The sequence below is a fragment of the Triplophysa dalaica genome, chromosome 1 (assembly GCF_015846415.1).
Source record: "Triplophysa dalaica isolate WHDGS20190420 chromosome 1, ASM1584641v1, whole genome shotgun sequence".
Lineage (NCBI taxonomy): Eukaryota > Metazoa > Chordata > Actinopteri > Cypriniformes > Nemacheilidae > Triplophysa > Triplophysa dalaica.
Window position 1 is genome coordinate 26,435,394 of NC_079542.1, and position 15,351 is coordinate 26,450,744.

Genomic DNA, 15,351 nt, shown 5'->3' on the forward strand with positions numbered 1-15,351 from the left:
TTGTGAAAATGTTTTACTGTCCCAACTTTTTTGGGAATGTGTTGCAGGTCTGAATGACAGGAAAGGATGTATATTTACAAATGACATGAAGTTGACCAGACAAAACAGGAAATATTTTGTGTTCATATCGTCTGCAATGAAATGCAAGTTAAAGTAAATTTAAAAATCACTATTTTCTTTTTTTATTTGCGTTTTCCATACTGTCCCAACTTTTTCTGATTTGGGGTTGTAATACATAATATATATCATATTGTATTACTATGATGAATATTATTATTATATTCTTCCAATTATCAGTATAGTTTAGGATGTGTTTTAAACTCCAAGGTACAGCAGACACAGTCACACAAACATTCCAACAAGACACGAGTGAAAAAAATAATTCTATTTCAATAGCTGCTTTATTTACTATGTCAAAAAGTGATACGCGATACAGGTCTCTGTATGAAAACCCTTTTTTTTTTCTTGTAATTGTCCAAACTAACCCTGCGATATTTTTATTAATATTTCTTAATCTCTAAAACGCATTCCTGTTGGAGAACACAGTTAAAATTGACAAAAATTCAACTCAGAATCTTACACTCCAGATAAAACAGTGTTAAGACAGTTATCTGTGTGTATATATCTAGCCAGCATAAGGGTAGGACAACAGAACAGCCTGCTTTGGCCCAAGCTGTAACTTCTTTACTGACACCATACTATCCAGAGGCAAACTTTCTGCATTTGTGGTGGCACGAACTCGACCCTCAGCTGGTAGATCTTCATTGACCAGTGTCATATAAACAGAGTCACTTCCCCAGTTCATGGCCACGAGAAAGCGCTCACTTTGATCCCATAGGCGGAGATATGCTAATGAAGTGGCTGAACTGTTAAGGCTAACATATTCTCCATGGAGAAGAGCTCGCTCTTTTGCTTTTAGATCACTGAGCGCTTTAAAGAAAAAATGCACTGCAATATGGTCCCCCTGAAAGAAAGGAAGTGTATGTGTTCGTTTTAAAATCTTGCAATTACTACAATAATAATAATATAAATATACTTCATTAATAGACATGCAAATAATGAAAAATTACCTTTGCTGTAGCATTGGCCCCATCTGCTTGACTTTCCAAATCCCACATTGCTTGAAGTTTCTCCTGTTAATAGGAAATTTCAAGTAACAGTCAGTCTAACTTCATTGTAATTTGTTAGTCAATAACACTACTATATTAACACTACTATATATGCCATGAACCAAAGCACTAACTAATTTAAGTGATTCATGCTCTACTTACCTCCTTTTTGAGTCCAACCTCATCACCAGCGCTAAACACAGGTGTGCCCGGTAGGGTGAACAGCAGGGTGTGATAGAGTCTTACAGGCACTGATGGACTTCTGGAAGCCAGAGAACCTAGGATCTGTCCACTCAGACTCCAGCCCAGGCTGGTCTGTGGGTGGCTGGCATAGAGTTTCTGTATAACATTGGCCTGCATTATCCCGGGTTCCCCTGGATCAGGCAATCCAGTCAGGAGCAGATCAACACTAGTGCGATTCAGTAGGAGCGAGACTTCGTCCACATAGAGATCAGTGACTGAGCCCATCAGAGCTCTAAGAGTGGAATAAAACACACAAATTTTACTATAGAAATAAGGTTACTGAGTAAGGAGATGCATCATGAATATGGAAATATTTATTTATCTGATAATACATTTAAACACACAATAAGTGTCTGGCCAAATAGGAACACACACTTTTTTTTGGTCTCATCGGTCTTGTTGAATATGGCTTGAATTGATGTCCAAGCTTCTGTTTTTGCAATGTGGTTTAGGTCAGATAAGAAGATGCCATCCACTCCCTTATCAAGCCAGTATATACATGCCTCCTAAACACAGAACAGATTTAAAAACAAAATGTTAATATTGATTAGCATTTTAGCTCAAATCACAAGTGAAACTTAAATAAACCACACACCAACCCTATAAATATATCTTCAGCCTATAAACAACACTTACTTTGAGTTGTTCAGTAACAGAGGCGGCCTTATTGAACCAGGCTGAAATTCCTACATTTCCATAATTGGGTGTTAGATTGAGCACTATGGACATCCCTGAGAGAAATGTTAAAAGACAGAGATGGTGAGCCATTAAAGCAGAAGTCTGTTAAATTATCTTTTGGTAGCACTCATTTAGAGTATGTGCAGTACTTACTATGGTAATACAAGTAAATTAGGCAAAATTATAAACAACTAACCCTAAATCTAACCTTATAGTAAGTGCTTGTGGGAATAAATGAAGAGTTTGGTTCCAAAATGAGAATTCTGTTTTTAATTGTGCACACATAATAACTACAACAATGCAGTTAACTGACAAAATAAATGACACTATAATATAATAAACATATCTTTTGTAATTTTTAAAAACAGTGTTATCTTATTTTGGAACCATACTCTTCAAATACTACTACTTATTTGTGTAAGAACATTTATCTACCCTACTTTTCATCAAAATTTACTAACAAAACCCAAAAGCTGTAAAACACTGCTTTGAACGTATTCTTGAGGGGACGAAGTTTGATGTATTTTCATTCTAGACATTGAGGGCATTACTTGTAATGTTTGTTGTAAATATTTGGACAAGATTTAGTTTGAATCACATTTAGTTTGAGTCACCTTCACAAAAAACAAGTCATGGGTTAAATAAACACCTCACTGCCATTTCATACAACCTGACCCACAGCAAAAGAGGCTGTAAGAATCAGAACAAGAATGTTTATAGTAGATTTTGCAGCATATTTTAGCCCCTATCTTGAGGGATTTATGCTACAAACTCTGTTCAGTCAAAGCTTTAGAGCAAACAAGATGGCATTTCATATTTGTGAAAGAATATGGTAGAATATAGAGTCAAAGATCACCCTTTCTGTGCGCTCGGTCCAGAAGAGTTTGCAGATCACTCTCAGTCCCGAATTCAGGATTAATGGAAGTCAGTTCCAGTGTGCTTGTCTGGTCAGCTTGTACTGTGTGTATCGGACCCAGAATGATACCCTTCACCTTCATTTGGTTCAGATAATCCAACTTCTCATCAACCCCTATAGAGTTTGAAAGGAAATATGAATAAAATTATTATTTTAACCCAAGTACATGGGTGAACTGGCCATCAGAAACCATGATATTGAAAAATAGTATAAATAATATAGCATATACACTTTCTACGGGCTCCAGGCTTTTTACTAAACTCACCTTTTGGCTGTTGTAATTTACACGATTTGTATTACAGTACAGTGTAATTGCTAATTGTGAATATTAGTAAATAAATAAGTCAATGTACAAAATTAACCATGAAACACTGTTTCTGTATTTGTCCAGTGCATAATTTAACTGAGGAAACATCTTTAATGTCTAAAGTAGACCTGTGTGTGCTCAGCCATGAATAGAGCCAGTTTAAGCCCCTGGCTCTCTGGTAGCCTTTAAGTAAATTCCCTCTTTTTAAATGACTAATAAACCAAAAATGGGTGCGTTTTTGCAAACCAGATGTGGTCCAAGGCACTATTTAATCCCAGTTGTTCCCTACCCCAGCTGCAGCATGGATACGGGCATGGGTTTACTTATTAATCCAATTTGATTGCATGACTGCACTACTGTTTGCACAACTGCAGATATCATGGTTTAGGGTCACTATTGGATCTTAATCTATGATGCATTTTGCTGACAGCATTTGTAGCGTAGGAAGTGGGTACACAAGCATTTCGCAATTTGTAACTCATATAAAGGAGTTTGAGATTAGAGAGCAGAATTTGTGATGAGGGGGTAGAAACAAATGAGCACATGTTTCCTCACATGATTATCACATGGTCACTTCTGCTTTACATCATTAGTCTGAGGTTTCAAATAATATCCTAATATATATCTTAGCAAAGAGCCAGGGCTAAATGCTAGCACTACAATATAGGCTAACATGCATGTAAAAATTTTTTTTTACATTTAAAATCTATGAATATGTTCATTCATTTTCATTGATTAAATGTTTTAATAGTCAAATAATGACCAACATGCAAATTGATTAAACATTGAATTGATTAAATCTTACCTTTCAGTCCATGGTCAGAGAACTCATTCACATTGGATATCTGATAGAGAGGACCTTCATTCCACCAGTTCATCTCAGGAATGGGTTTACACCTTGGAGCCTGTACTATGATTACTATTGCCCCAGCTAACATGCCAACCCAGCCAAGCCAGAACAAAGCCAGCAAGACCCACCGAGTCCGAACCCACCTGAAGAGATTCATAGATTTATTGATTTCCTTTGTGCATGTAAATGTCTACTAGGACAAATAGACACATATAGGCCTACAGTAGATGTAGAACCTCCAAACAGACTTAATGATGAATAGCCTACAGTGTTCTTGTATTCGTACCCTGGAGTACCGGCGACTTTCATTAACTCTTCTTTGGAGAGACCCGTAAATTTCACTTCGGTGTCCTCCGGCACTTTCACCTTCACGCAGCCGTTTTTTTCCGTTCCTGTCGGAGTCTCTGCGGTCATCGGCTGTTTTTCCTGATCCATCTCGTTCAGCTCAACCTCTTTCATTTCTTCTTCTTTATTCATGTTTGACGGTGGTGTCTGTGTTGGGTAAAACAGAAACTTAGAATAATTTCTTAATGCCCAAACATTTTGGTCCGTCATTAATGTCATAAAATAATAAAACAAAGAGCAGAAAGCTTCTGAAAGTCTTAGCTACATTGGCTTAAAGCGCTTTGATATTTAATAATTATGATTTAAGTACAAAATACATGCATTTACTGCTAAACAATAGCAGTCTGACGTGGTTTTTGTTGAAGCATATTTACTTTAAACTTTTCATGAAATCGTATAATTTTGTAAAGTTGTTCTAACAGCCAGACAATAATACCAATGCAAATAAACAATTAAAACATAAGAAATACCCTACCTGTGAAAGTAATAAGACACTCCGTTTTGAGCAGTAGTACTTAAACTAAATTCTACAGCATACAGAGAAAGGGTTATATACCACTGACGTTACATGCCACCGCCCATCTAAGGAGGAACGCAACAACAATATAAGCATAGGTTCACACTGACAAAATATAGATAAAAAAAACATCATTTAAAACACCGCAGTCACTCATTTTACTAACAGAATGAAACATTACGCCACAATATCAAATGTAACAAAATAATACTTTTTAAAATATTTCCACCTTAAATGTCCCTTTGCGAACACAACATTGAGCCTGAGTTCACTTGAGTGAACATGAATCCCTTCTGGAAGAGTAACAACGAGAATTCATGTTTTCTCGTGTGTAGAAAACGTGTGCAGATGGGGGCAAACGTGTATAGATGAGAAAAAAAATATTTTCATTCCAAAAATTTTTTTGATTGAGATAACTCCGTTTGTACAGTTTTTCAAAAATCATGTTTTTTATTATGTTATCATGTTTTTATTGTGCTTTAGAGTTACACAATAAAAACATGAAAACATAATAAAAAACATGATTTTTGAAAAACTGTACAAACGGAGTTCTCATTTCGGAACCAAACTTTTCATGTAAACACCGTCCAATAAACAGCCCTAGTGCATAAATGAATCATCTACCACACCGTCTGGTACTTCAATTGTCATATATGCATTAGGTTGAGTTTTCTATAACAAGAGCTATAACATTAAGGCTGTTTCCTTTCATGACTTGTATACTGATAAGAAGCTGCTCGACTTACTATCTGAAGTTATCCACCTTTTGGTATTTCTACCCTTTTCAAAAGCATACATAAACTTTGAGTATAGCAGAAATATTATTATAACAATATTTTTATTTTTTGTTATATGAATAAAATGTTTTCACCAAATGCTTTGCCATGCAGCAGTTAGCTTGTTATGCATAGGTCAGGTTGTCTATTAAAAACAGCCATTCACCATATGACGTTTTTTTTTTTGATCATGAATAGACACACAAATAAAGGTTTATTTTAACTCATTGTTTGAGGTGTTTTGTATTATTAGTGCATACCTGAATCTTTGACAGCATGGTGGCAGGTAGATTCAAAATTAAAACAATTTGTAAACGCTACATGGTAGACTTTTCCTCACAATCAGAATGGCTGTAAACTGCTCCGCCATAAAGTGCAGTCACCATTTTTGTTATCTTATGACCACAGATGTTATGGTCCATTTCAATGAACATTGGACTGCCAACACCACAGTCTTTGCTCGTTTCTGTAATACTTACAAAAACATTTTTTAATTCTGTACCCAAATTTATACTTTTTAAAAACTCCTGTCAAACAAAGGCCTGTAGTTCTCTTTAGGTTGTCTCCCCCACTTAGTAATGCTCACTTTCCTTCTCACACAACCAAGAGAACAATGTGTGTTTTCCCATTTGACAAAGCAGTATGTTGGCCCCCACTGCCAAACAGTGAGGAGAATTCTAAACAGTCCCTGGGGCACCAGGGTTACAGGGATTACAAATAATTCTCTCCCATGTGGAAACACATGGGAGAGACTTTAAAGCCAACCCAGCTTTAAATAACCTTGTCGTGATCAGACTGAGAATGTGCATTTATGTTCATTCTGTACTTATGCTTAAAAAGCTACAAAATTTTCCATAAAGTTACATTTTTGACTCCCACTCTGTGTTCCTTGTTGCCCATCACTAATACATTTAGTACACATTCTTTCTCTTCGTTTGAAAAACACACATTCCTATTACAGACAAGTTGGGTCTGTACAGTTAAATAACACACAGTAAAGTCAAATAGTACAAGAGTCTACATACCCTATGTTAATAATTAGCCCAGGGTGTGCAGTGCCCTCTAGTGGAAACTTTGGGCCTGAAAACCACATAGCCGAACATAACAGTAACTGATGGGTACATTTTCTGCATATCCAATATAAATATGAACCCAAAGCCTGAACAGCAAAAAATGAATAAAATTAGATCACGCCTGGGTTTAAGTGAAAAAAAGTGAATCACTTTTCACATACCTACATTTGCCTTTAATCAGCAGTTGATGTTATCCATAGTGATTCAAAACTGAGTACACTAAAGAGATTTAAGAAAACAATAACCTAAGTGCTATGATACAATACAAAGAATTACAGGCTAGAAGGGAGGGGCAGAAGAAATGGTGGATGTATAAGAATTTAATAAATGAAATTAAAGTAGACTTTTCTAATTTTTATGGTATATTGAAGTGGAATATTGTACACTCAGTTGTTTTCCAGGTGAGCTGGAGTAAATGCTAATGGCAGGAGGTCTCTAAGACTGGTCTTCTTATAGGATCCATCTGGCTTGGTCAAGTAAACGTCCCATTCTGTACCAAACTAAAATAAAATTGAAGATAAAGAAATCAGTCCAGTAAGAGAGAGGGGAAAATTAAAATACTGACAGACAGACAGACAGACAGATAAAACAAGCAAAGGCGATAAACAACAGGCATTACCTCAATTAATACCTGTCGACAAGCACCACAGGGTCCCACAAAACTGTCCTTGACATCACTGTTGATAAAATGAACAAAATTATTTTCTGAGTGCTACAAGGAGCAATATTTCAATAATACATTTTTTTTAAATCAAGGTATTGTGTTTGGAAAATATGATCTACCATGTGACCGCTATAGCTGTAAATCTTCTGTAGCCTTCTGCGACCGCTCTCTGTATCGCAGTTCTCTCTGCACATACGGTAAGACCATAGGAGGCATTCTCAACATTGCACCCTAAACATGAAATAGGGAGATAGTAAAGAAAATGGTGAAGATGTTACTGCAAAAAAAATTATATAACAGGTGGATTTGCGTACCAGTGACAATGGTGCCCCCTGTCGTCAGAATAGCGGCACCGACTGGAAACTTGCTGTAGGGACAGTAAGCCATCTCGCGTGCCTGCAAGCATTTTGCCACCAGTTCTGCAACTTAACCAGTTCATTTATGCCCAATGTAAAAGAACAAACCGGAACCACATCAAAACACAGAGAGGCTATGCTTGTCATTGTCTATTGCAGCTCACTGAAATGCACCTTATTACATATTGTAAAATTATGCTTAAATTATAGGCTAGAGAATGTAAGCTATACAGAACCATGCAGGACTGCATGCTATTTAACTCCTAAAAGTAGGCTGCACTGGGTCAAGCTCAAGTTACGCTACCTGCACACAGCAATCAAACATGTTCCAACTGTTACATAAGGTGCCAACCAAAAACACCTGGAGGGTTTGTTAAACAAATTAAAGTTTACGTACCACCCATAACAAATAACAGGCTCGCTCGTTACCTTAGACAAGGTGTAGCACTTTTGACAACGTATCTTTCATATAAAATGCAGCTTATCTGAAACATGTGTTAACCCACTAGGAATGACATTTCGAGGACGGGTCCTGTTACAGGACAACTGACGTGAGGCACGTGTCGTGGGCGGAGAAAGGGCGGCCCTGACAACTACTTCAATTTTTTTCTTTAATTTTAGACTTCGCTAATAACTCTCTAGTCTGGTGCATTAATTATTACGATCAAAACAATATATCTTTAGTTTTTTTAACAATATGAGACTTATCACTGCATGGAACAGAAATATTTTAAAATATTTCACAGGCACTGGCATCACCACTTTTTTAAGAGTACATTTTCAAAATAAATAGGCCTAATTAGACAGGACAGTGAATAAATTACTAAATATAGATGTCAGTCATGTAAATTTTTGGGAATGAGTTAAATAGAAACAAGCTCAGAAGTAAGAGAGAGTGTTATCCAGGATGTTAGACTTTCTTTTAGGTCCACAGTTCTCTCAATAATTATTTACTGGCTTTAATTAAATAATTTTATTTTATATATTCTTTGCACGTTTACATTTATTAGTTTAAAATGCATGCACTATTGACAATTAAAAACACTGAAAACTATAAAAAGATCTCTTCAGCTTTATTGATGAAATGAAACAGTAAAACAGTTGTACAAGATGGTATACATACAAAAAACAAGCCATATGGAGACGCAGAGAAAACACAGATTGTTAAACCAAAATGCAAACAGGTACATTGTTCTGTGACAGTGGTTGGTTGTGTTGGTGACGTCATAGTTGGGAGGATATATAGAGTATATCCAGTATGTACCTTAAAAACAACATAATCAAAAAGATCAACATTATTTCAAGACAATTGTTTTTTCCATAATCAGAAGATGCTGTTTATATCCCTTTTTGTATTAGTGGGGTTGATAAGGGTGTGCTAATCATCAATGTAATTTATTAATAAATGGCTGAATTATAAATGATAAATAATTTATTAGATATTATTTGCTTAACCTTAAAGAGGTCCAACTCTGTCCTTTATATTGGCTAATGTCACAACAACAGGACACAGCGCCGAGAGAAAACTGACAATTACATCATCATCATTAAAGTAAAGCTCCTATCCTTACCAGCGAAAAACCAGCACACAATTAAAACACAGAGCATCAGGATGAAGACACTGCAGATCCGAACAAGAAGACATTCATCCATAGTGTTCCTTAAGTACATAAGCAGCATTGAAAGCAGCCCACCTGCTCCAACCACAGTCAGATAGGTGGGGAGGTTTGGCTGAACAGGACACTCATGAAAATGAATGATTCCTAGAAACATTTATTAATAAAACGATTTTAAGAATGCCGCTTTCAGTTTATATTACAGTATTATGACCACAGATTGTAAGGGATGTGTAAGGGTAAAACATTTTACCTAATGCAGTTGCTGATATTAAAACCATCCATCCAATCAGGTTAAACATCACTGAAAAAGTTGTAAATATATAGTAAGTAAAGGTAGACGTTTGTATTGGTCTGTGTTCTGTGAAGATTTCTAAGCTCTTCTCTTACCAAGGAATGATTTTCTGGCAGACTTCTCTGTGGTCTCCATCTTCAGAAATTGCTTAAATATTCCTCAGAAATCGGAATTATGTCTGATTATTATATATTCTTTGTTTTGTATATTTCAGATGAGCAGCACCAAAATTACCCTGACATGAATGGAGCGCAGTTAAACTTGTCAATGTGAATGTTTTCACAGTTTTGTGGTCTCTAAGCTATCCCAGTAGCTATGAAATACTTCCTTTTGTGAAAGTTGAGAAACCGTTTTAACCAATCTAAACTGAAACAAACAGTATTACTGTTCTTTAGAATCCACTATTTTTGTTTTCATGAAAGTTTTTTTTTGTTATGCTGTTACTAACAATAAACTTTTAAATTAAAAATGCACTTCTGCTAGTTTAATGTTATTTCTAGTTACAATTAAAGTTATAATTGCTTAAAAGCACTTCTGTTGAGTTTAGAAATATCACTTGTCTGGGGGTTTTATTCTGAGAGAACACAGGCACATTAGACATTAGACAAGGCACATTAGAAAAGCATGTTGAATAAATATTGTAAAATTATATGGTGCATTCTATGATACTGGTAGTTTATTTATGTCTGTAAGGATAAAAGGCCTTTGTGGGCTCTGAACTGATTTGTTACACAAAATTCCCAATATTTTCTACCCAGTAACAGACAGAAGTCAAATAGCCCACACTGTTAACCAGACACAAAGTTTTCTGGTGGTATATTTGTGCATTCGGGTTATAACAAGAAGGATCTTCCTTTTGCAGCATTGAGTTTTATCTTTTAATATGCGTCACACCTTTTGTGGATGTTTTTGCTATACACACGTATTGATACCTATAGTACAAGAACCTACAGAATGAAAAAAAGAGCTGCATAGAGAAAAGAAATAACTTCTGCTTTTAAGTTCGGTTGGTATGTCAAAATGTTTCTTCTGCAGCTTACTGTTAAAACATTTTTGGAGCCAACGTAAAAAATTAGGCAACCTGATGCAGTATTTTTTTTGTGTTGACTCAACGTATATTATTTAATTCTTCAAAGTAATAATACTTTATTTAGCCAACTTAAATGTGTTTGTTTATGTAATGCTGATTGTCTTACTTTTCTAATAAAGATATTATTGTAACACCAATCATTTTTGTTCAGGAAATTAATATATTTCTGTTGTGTGGATGAAAAATGTTAAATTAGCAAAAATAAATATTCCAAGTACTGTTAAATATAAAAATAAACAAAAGTATTTGTCTTTTACTACAATATTAAAGTTTTCTGTATCAAACAGACCCAAACTTGGATCAAATAACTGTTTAAATAGTTAGTGTCATGGACTTACACCTCAACATTGAACACACAAACCTCAACCATGGTAACAATCGAAACACATCATTTATTAAAAGAACTCTAAACTCAACAGATAACAAATAGTAACAACGATATTAAAGCATAAATTAAGCCAGCAAGAACTAAAACACTAATCTTTAAAAGAAAAAATAACAAATAAGAAACACGGAATTGAATATGAAGCAATGCATCTTCTGAACTTTCAAACTCGTGCAATATTGCTTGTTCAGAATACACGGTTTTGTAAATTGGGCAAAATTTCTGACACATTTTGGCAAAAAATCTAAGTCCAGTCAACAAAATAATCTTTGTCAGAAACATGTTTAGGCTCATTTTGTTCAGTATATGCAAAACAATAATTTGACTCCTTTAACTAAAAATGCTATGTTCATGCTTATTTATCTTTGTGTTGTAACCCTGCTACGGGTAAGTACACACTAGGTTCGTTTGAATTCCAGTATATGAGGAAATTCAGAACACCCAAGAAATAACCATTAACAGTAGAAGCCAAAAATCAGAGACAACAATGGGAATGTGTTTACAATTATAACTTGTATTAACTTCAACAATGAATTAAACAAACAATCAGATGAACATGTAGGTGTATTGTGCTTGTGTTATCAGTGTAAGTGTATTTCTTGGTGATTAATTATCAACCATTGTCCATTGAAGTCCACGTTGCTGAGCTCAGATTGGGTTTTTTCCAAAGTTCAAGAATTCAATAGAATTAGAGTTCAATAGAAGTTCCAGTAAAGGAAAATAATCCACGGATTGCAAAAAATCATGTGATGCACAGTCCTACCACAGCAATGGAAGGTTGAGAGTTGACATCAAACAAAATCACTACAATCAAACTGGAGGCTCGCCATCTTCCATCCGGAAGATAATTCAAAAGGGGATCAAAAACCTGGCCTACATTGAAAGATGCACATAATATTACTCTCAATTTAGTATACATCAGTATATCATGAACAACTCTGTTAATGCATATTATTAGCATCAAGTAACTCAGCATTGAAATTTAACAATGACTGAGAATGATATGCATACATGTATATCCCACATATTAAACAAGTGACACACATAATTCAGTTAATCTGGTCAAATTACAATTTCTACATCTCTTAACAACCAAATTATTTCCAGTTCATGTGGACACCCTTTGAAAATGACCACAACGTTATTACACATATCTTTTAAAGGAACACGTAACATCTCGCTACTTTTACATAAAAAAATAACACATCACTTCCTTGGTTATCAGGTAATGAATATTACATCAAATTCTATCGAATTTATTATCAAAACCTTTGTAATATTATAAACAATGTAACACAACCACAGGGCTCTCAAGTTTTGAAGACAGGCAAGAGTGAGTCCCCCCCAACCCCAGAAGAAAATATCTGAAACATGACACTGACAATTTAACCAAATGAAAAGTGTTTATTCAATTTCCATTTATAAAATTTGTGTGTGTGTGTGTGTTTGAGTGCGAGTGGTGTTTGTGAGTGCGAGTGGTGTTTATGAGAGAGAGAGAGAGAGAGAGAGAGAGAGAGAGAGATTATTACTGGTGTTGTTTGTTGTAAGTGTTTGTTGCCTTTTTGGACTCCTTTATCATTTGTGGTGTTGGCTCCCATTTGAAGACAAACAGAGACAAACTGTTTCGTGTTGAGGTTTTGTTCAAACCAACCATCGAAAATACCCTCTCAGCATCAGCATTAGAATGAGGAAGCACTAAAACCAAGGCTGCGATCTTTGATAGCCTCCCAAATTGGTTCAAGCCTGTCACCTTTGAAAAAAGGAACAGGGGGCCTCCATTTCTCAAATGTTTTCCCTTCATCGTAATTACTAATGAGCAAGTCATGTTGTGTGCAAAATATTTCTTACCTTGTTCTTTGTTGTTGTGTCCCCAAAACTCCTCAACATCAAAGACTGTTGGGTCCTGGGGCAAGGCAATGTCCATGAGTTGGTACTCCATAAACTCCTCACTTACTTGGTCTTGTTCCTTTGGGTCTTGAAAAGGAAGGAGTTCCTGAAATCTTAAAAAGGGCACATGTGTACAAGACTGATTAGAATACAGTGAGAGACAGATTTATTTTGTGATCGTGACCATTAAACTTAAAAATATATAATCAGTATGTAAAAACACTTGCCTGTCTACAAAGTATAAGGCATCCTTAACCCCACACTCAGCTCTTAGCTGCACATCAATAAATCTGGCATGCTTCAGGAGAGCATCTTTCAACGGGAGTTTATCCATGGCATACTCCACAGCTCCCACCAAAAAGGCCAGTGCTGCCTGCTGGAATTGTTGAGCCTTCTTTGATGTGACCTCTCCGGCTTCAAGAAGCCTGTTTAGCGTAGCTCTGGTGGTGAAACCCACATTGAGTTCTTCTCCTATCAGTGAGGCAGAAGACATAGAGAAAGCTAGTCAAATACAGGCTTCTCATAGGACATCTCTGGGTTATACAAGTTTCAAGTTTATTGTCATATACACATAAATAACATTTATCAGTCATGAAATTTGTTGTGCTCAAAGTAATCTCAACTTTACAGAATTAAAAAAAAAAATAGAAAGTAGATAAATAGAAGAGGTAAAATAAAAAGGATTAATTTAGGTTGAAGGATTAATTTAAAAAAGTGACAAGTGTGCCATTTAGGAGAGCTCTTGTAGGTAGCTGCTCCTGGTATTTTTCTCCCTTTTGTTTATATGGCCTCTTCTGACACCTTAGCCATCTCCACCACCGTCTCTTCCTCTTCCACCTGCACTGTCTCTTCATCTTCGACCTGCACTGTCTCATCATCTTCCACCTGCACTGTCTCATCATCTTCCACCTGCACTGTCTCATCATCTTCCACCTGCACTGTCTCATCATCTTCCACCTGCACTGTCTCATCATCTTCCACCTGCACTGTCTCCTCCTCTGTCTCCTCCCCTAATGTGCCTACCATTTTCGCCACCTTCTCTGGGCCAGCATCCTGTAACCTGCTCTTTTTGGTGGGCTTTCCTCTCAGGGTGAATGAAAGGATGCTTAGTTGCCTTTTACCTGACATCTTTGAAAGACAGATGCAATGATTAATGCATCCATGGCCAGGATTATATAATTATAGAATATGACATGATTTTAAAAGTGACCTATAACATCGACTATGCAATGCACTTTAATTAATTTAGTGCTAATAAAATTATTAAGCCTATTGGAGAGAGATATATTCATAATGTGACAATATCTCAGTCATCGTGTGATAAAGAAAATATGACTAGGCCTAGACTAACGTTACTTGTTTTGAGCAGATGTTGTCAGTGAACAGGCTGTAAAACTGTTGGCTAAGTAACAGACACTCATGAAAATGCTAATTATCTGGGAAACATTCTCTAACAGCAGTCAAGTTGTCATTGTTTGTGTCAATGAAAGTTGTGAATTTGTTGTTACAGGAGATCATTACTTACTTTGTGCTCAAAGTGATGCTCGGAGCTCCAGTGGTTTCCTCTGTGGGTGAACGAGGAAGATGGTGAACAATTCCAGGATGCTTTTTTTTCATTGGTTTTTGCGTTAAATCTTACCCAGATACAATAGTGCTATTTTCTGATTGGTTATTGTGTAGCCTATTTCTTTTTTGTGATTGGCTGATAGTGAGAGCGGCGCGACCAGATAACTTTTGGGCGCTGCGGCATATTAAATGTATTATAAATAGTTTTTCTGCGTGAGAAATACAATGTGTGGCGGGAGTGCGTGACAAAAGACCGAAATGAGTGACTGTCACCGCTCAATGCGTGACACTTGAGAGCCCTGGGTTCAACCATAACATATAAATTGAAGCACATGCTAACTGCACGTGGCCTCCGTATAGTTATTAAGGAGATCATCACTTACCGAGATTCAATAAACATCTTTGCATCAAAAATGTACTCAAAAGAAAATTATATGACTTCTGGAATACCCTCGAATACGTAACTTTACTTTAAAAGAACTTCAAAATAATAACAGCAAATCTCGCTGGATTTACTCAAGTTTTCTTCTCCGTTATTTATTTTCTCCTTTCTCAAATCAAATATTTTTTCAACCAATTGCAATTTCCTTTTCTCAAATGCTCATTGTTGCTAGGCAGATCTTCTAAATCTACTGATTAATCATGATTGGTTGAACTCTACAATACAGATGTAATATA

At 35.9% G+C, this 15,351-nt stretch overlaps 4 protein-coding genes across 9 annotated transcripts; all 4 read right to left on the minus strand.

Annotated features, from left to right (window-relative positions):
• Positions 1–382: 382 nt before the first annotated feature.
• On the minus strand, positions 383–5,026 carry LOC130425948 (4F2 cell-surface antigen heavy chain-like). The gene is made up of 9 exons (XM_056752417.1): positions 4,924–5,026; positions 4,390–4,595; positions 4,059–4,246; positions 2,887–3,060; positions 1,989–2,083; positions 1,728–1,858; positions 1,272–1,584; positions 1,071–1,133; positions 383–964 (listed from the first exon to the last, which is right to left on the minus strand). The coding sequence occupies exons 2-9, from the start codon at positions 4,578–4,580 to the stop codon at positions 626–628; spliced, it is 1,494 nt and encodes a 497-aa protein (XP_056608395.1). The 5' UTR covers positions 4,581–4,595; positions 4,924–5,026; the 3' UTR covers positions 383–625.
• zgc:103586 lies at positions 4,944–8,363 on the minus strand. 3 transcript variants are annotated; one of them, XR_008907113.1, is made up of 6 exons: positions 8,232–8,363; positions 7,793–7,903; positions 7,598–7,709; positions 7,434–7,491; positions 6,002–7,314; positions 4,944–5,030 (listed from the first exon to the last, which is right to left on the minus strand). XR_008907113.1 is itself a non-coding variant. In XM_056752434.1 (5 exons), exons 1-5 carry the CDS (start codon positions 8,236–8,238, stop codon positions 7,201–7,203), a joined length of 402 nt encoding a protein of 133 aa, XP_056608412.1. In that variant the 5' UTR covers positions 8,239–8,343; the 3' UTR covers positions 5,986–7,200. The 3 variants fall into 3 exon arrangements, 1 of the variants encoding a protein (XP_056608412.1); XR_008907114.1 differs by having other exon boundaries at positions 7,793–7,897; positions 8,232–8,353; XM_056752434.1 differs by lacking the exon at positions 4,944–5,030 and having other exon boundaries at positions 5,986–7,314; positions 8,232–8,343.
• Positions 8,364–8,883: 520 nt separating this feature from the next.
• Positions 8,884–10,028, minus strand: LOC130428222 (transmembrane protein 272-like). Its single transcript, XM_056756077.1, has 4 exons — positions 9,841–10,028; positions 9,704–9,754; positions 9,406–9,597; positions 8,884–9,098 (listed from the first exon to the last, which is right to left on the minus strand). The coding sequence occupies exons 1-4, from the start codon at positions 9,878–9,880 to the stop codon at positions 8,908–8,910; spliced, it is 474 nt and encodes a 157-aa protein (XP_056612055.1). The 5' UTR covers positions 9,881–10,028; the 3' UTR covers positions 8,884–8,907.
• Positions 10,029–11,714: 1,686 nt separating this feature from the next.
• LOC130426504 (type VI secretion system spike protein VgrG1b-like) lies at positions 11,715–15,193 on the minus strand. 4 transcript variants are annotated; one of them, XM_056753344.1, is made up of 5 exons: positions 15,057–15,193; positions 14,633–14,672; positions 13,335–13,578; positions 13,069–13,220; positions 11,715–12,093 (listed from the first exon to the last, which is right to left on the minus strand). In XM_056753344.1, the coding sequence occupies exons 3-5, from the start codon at positions 13,439–13,441 to the stop codon at positions 11,963–11,965; spliced, it is 390 nt and encodes a 129-aa protein (XP_056609322.1). In that variant the 5' UTR covers positions 13,442–13,578; positions 14,633–14,672; positions 15,057–15,193; the 3' UTR covers positions 11,715–11,962. The 4 variants fall into 4 exon arrangements, with proteins under 4 accessions (XP_056609322.1, XP_056609297.1, XP_056609306.1 ...); XM_056753319.1 differs by having other exon boundaries at positions 13,335–14,235; XM_056753328.1 differs by having other exon boundaries at positions 11,715–12,970; positions 13,335–14,235.
• Positions 15,194–15,351: the final 158 nt, after the last annotated feature.

Bases quoted from the DNA above. Each gene is read 5' to 3' on its own strand.
- LOC130425948 (XM_056752417.1), bottom strand. From the start codon at position 4,580: ATGAATAAAGAAGAAGAAATGAAAGAGGTTGAGCTGAACGAGATGGAT. The intron at 4,247-4,389 runs GTACGAATACAA...GAATCTCTTCAG, and splicing joins AAAGTCGCCGGTACTCCAGG to GTGGGTTCGGACTCGGTGGG. The intron at 1,134-1,271 runs GTAAGTAGAGCA...TCCTATTAACAG, and splicing joins AGGTTGGACTCAAAAAGGAG to GAGAAACTTCAAGCAATGTG.
- LOC130428222 (XM_056756077.1), bottom strand. From the start codon at position 9,880: ATGGAGACCACAGAGAAGTCTGCCAGAAAATCATTCCTTG. The intron at 9,598-9,703 runs GTAAAATGTTTT...AAATGTTTCTAG, and splicing joins AATATCAGCAACTGCATTAG to GAATCATTCATTTTCATGAG. The intron at 9,099-9,405 runs GTAAGGATAGGA...GTTGTTTTTAAG, and splicing joins TGTGTGCTGGTTTTTCGCTG to GTACATACTGGATATACTCT.
- LOC130426504 (XM_056753319.1), bottom strand. From the start codon at position 13,600: ATGTCTTCTGCCTCACTGATAGGAGAAGAACTCAATGTGGGTTTCACC. The intron at 13,221-13,334 runs GCAAGTGTTTTT...GCCCTTTTTAAG, and splicing joins GCCTTATACTTTGTAGACAG to ATTTCAGGAACTCCTTCCTT. The intron at 12,094-13,068 runs GTAAGAAATATT...CTTTCAATGTAG, and splicing joins ACACAACAACAAAGAACAAG to GCCAGGTTTTTGATCCCCTT.
- zgc:103586 (XM_056752434.1), bottom strand. The intron at 7,710-7,792 runs GTACGCAAATCC...TTTCATGTTTAG, and splicing joins AGGGGGCACCATTGTCACTG to GGTGCAATGTTGAGAATGCC. The intron at 7,492-7,597 runs GTAGATCATATT...TTTTATCAACAG, and splicing joins ACAGCTATAGCGGTCACATG to TGATGTCAAGGACAGTTTTG.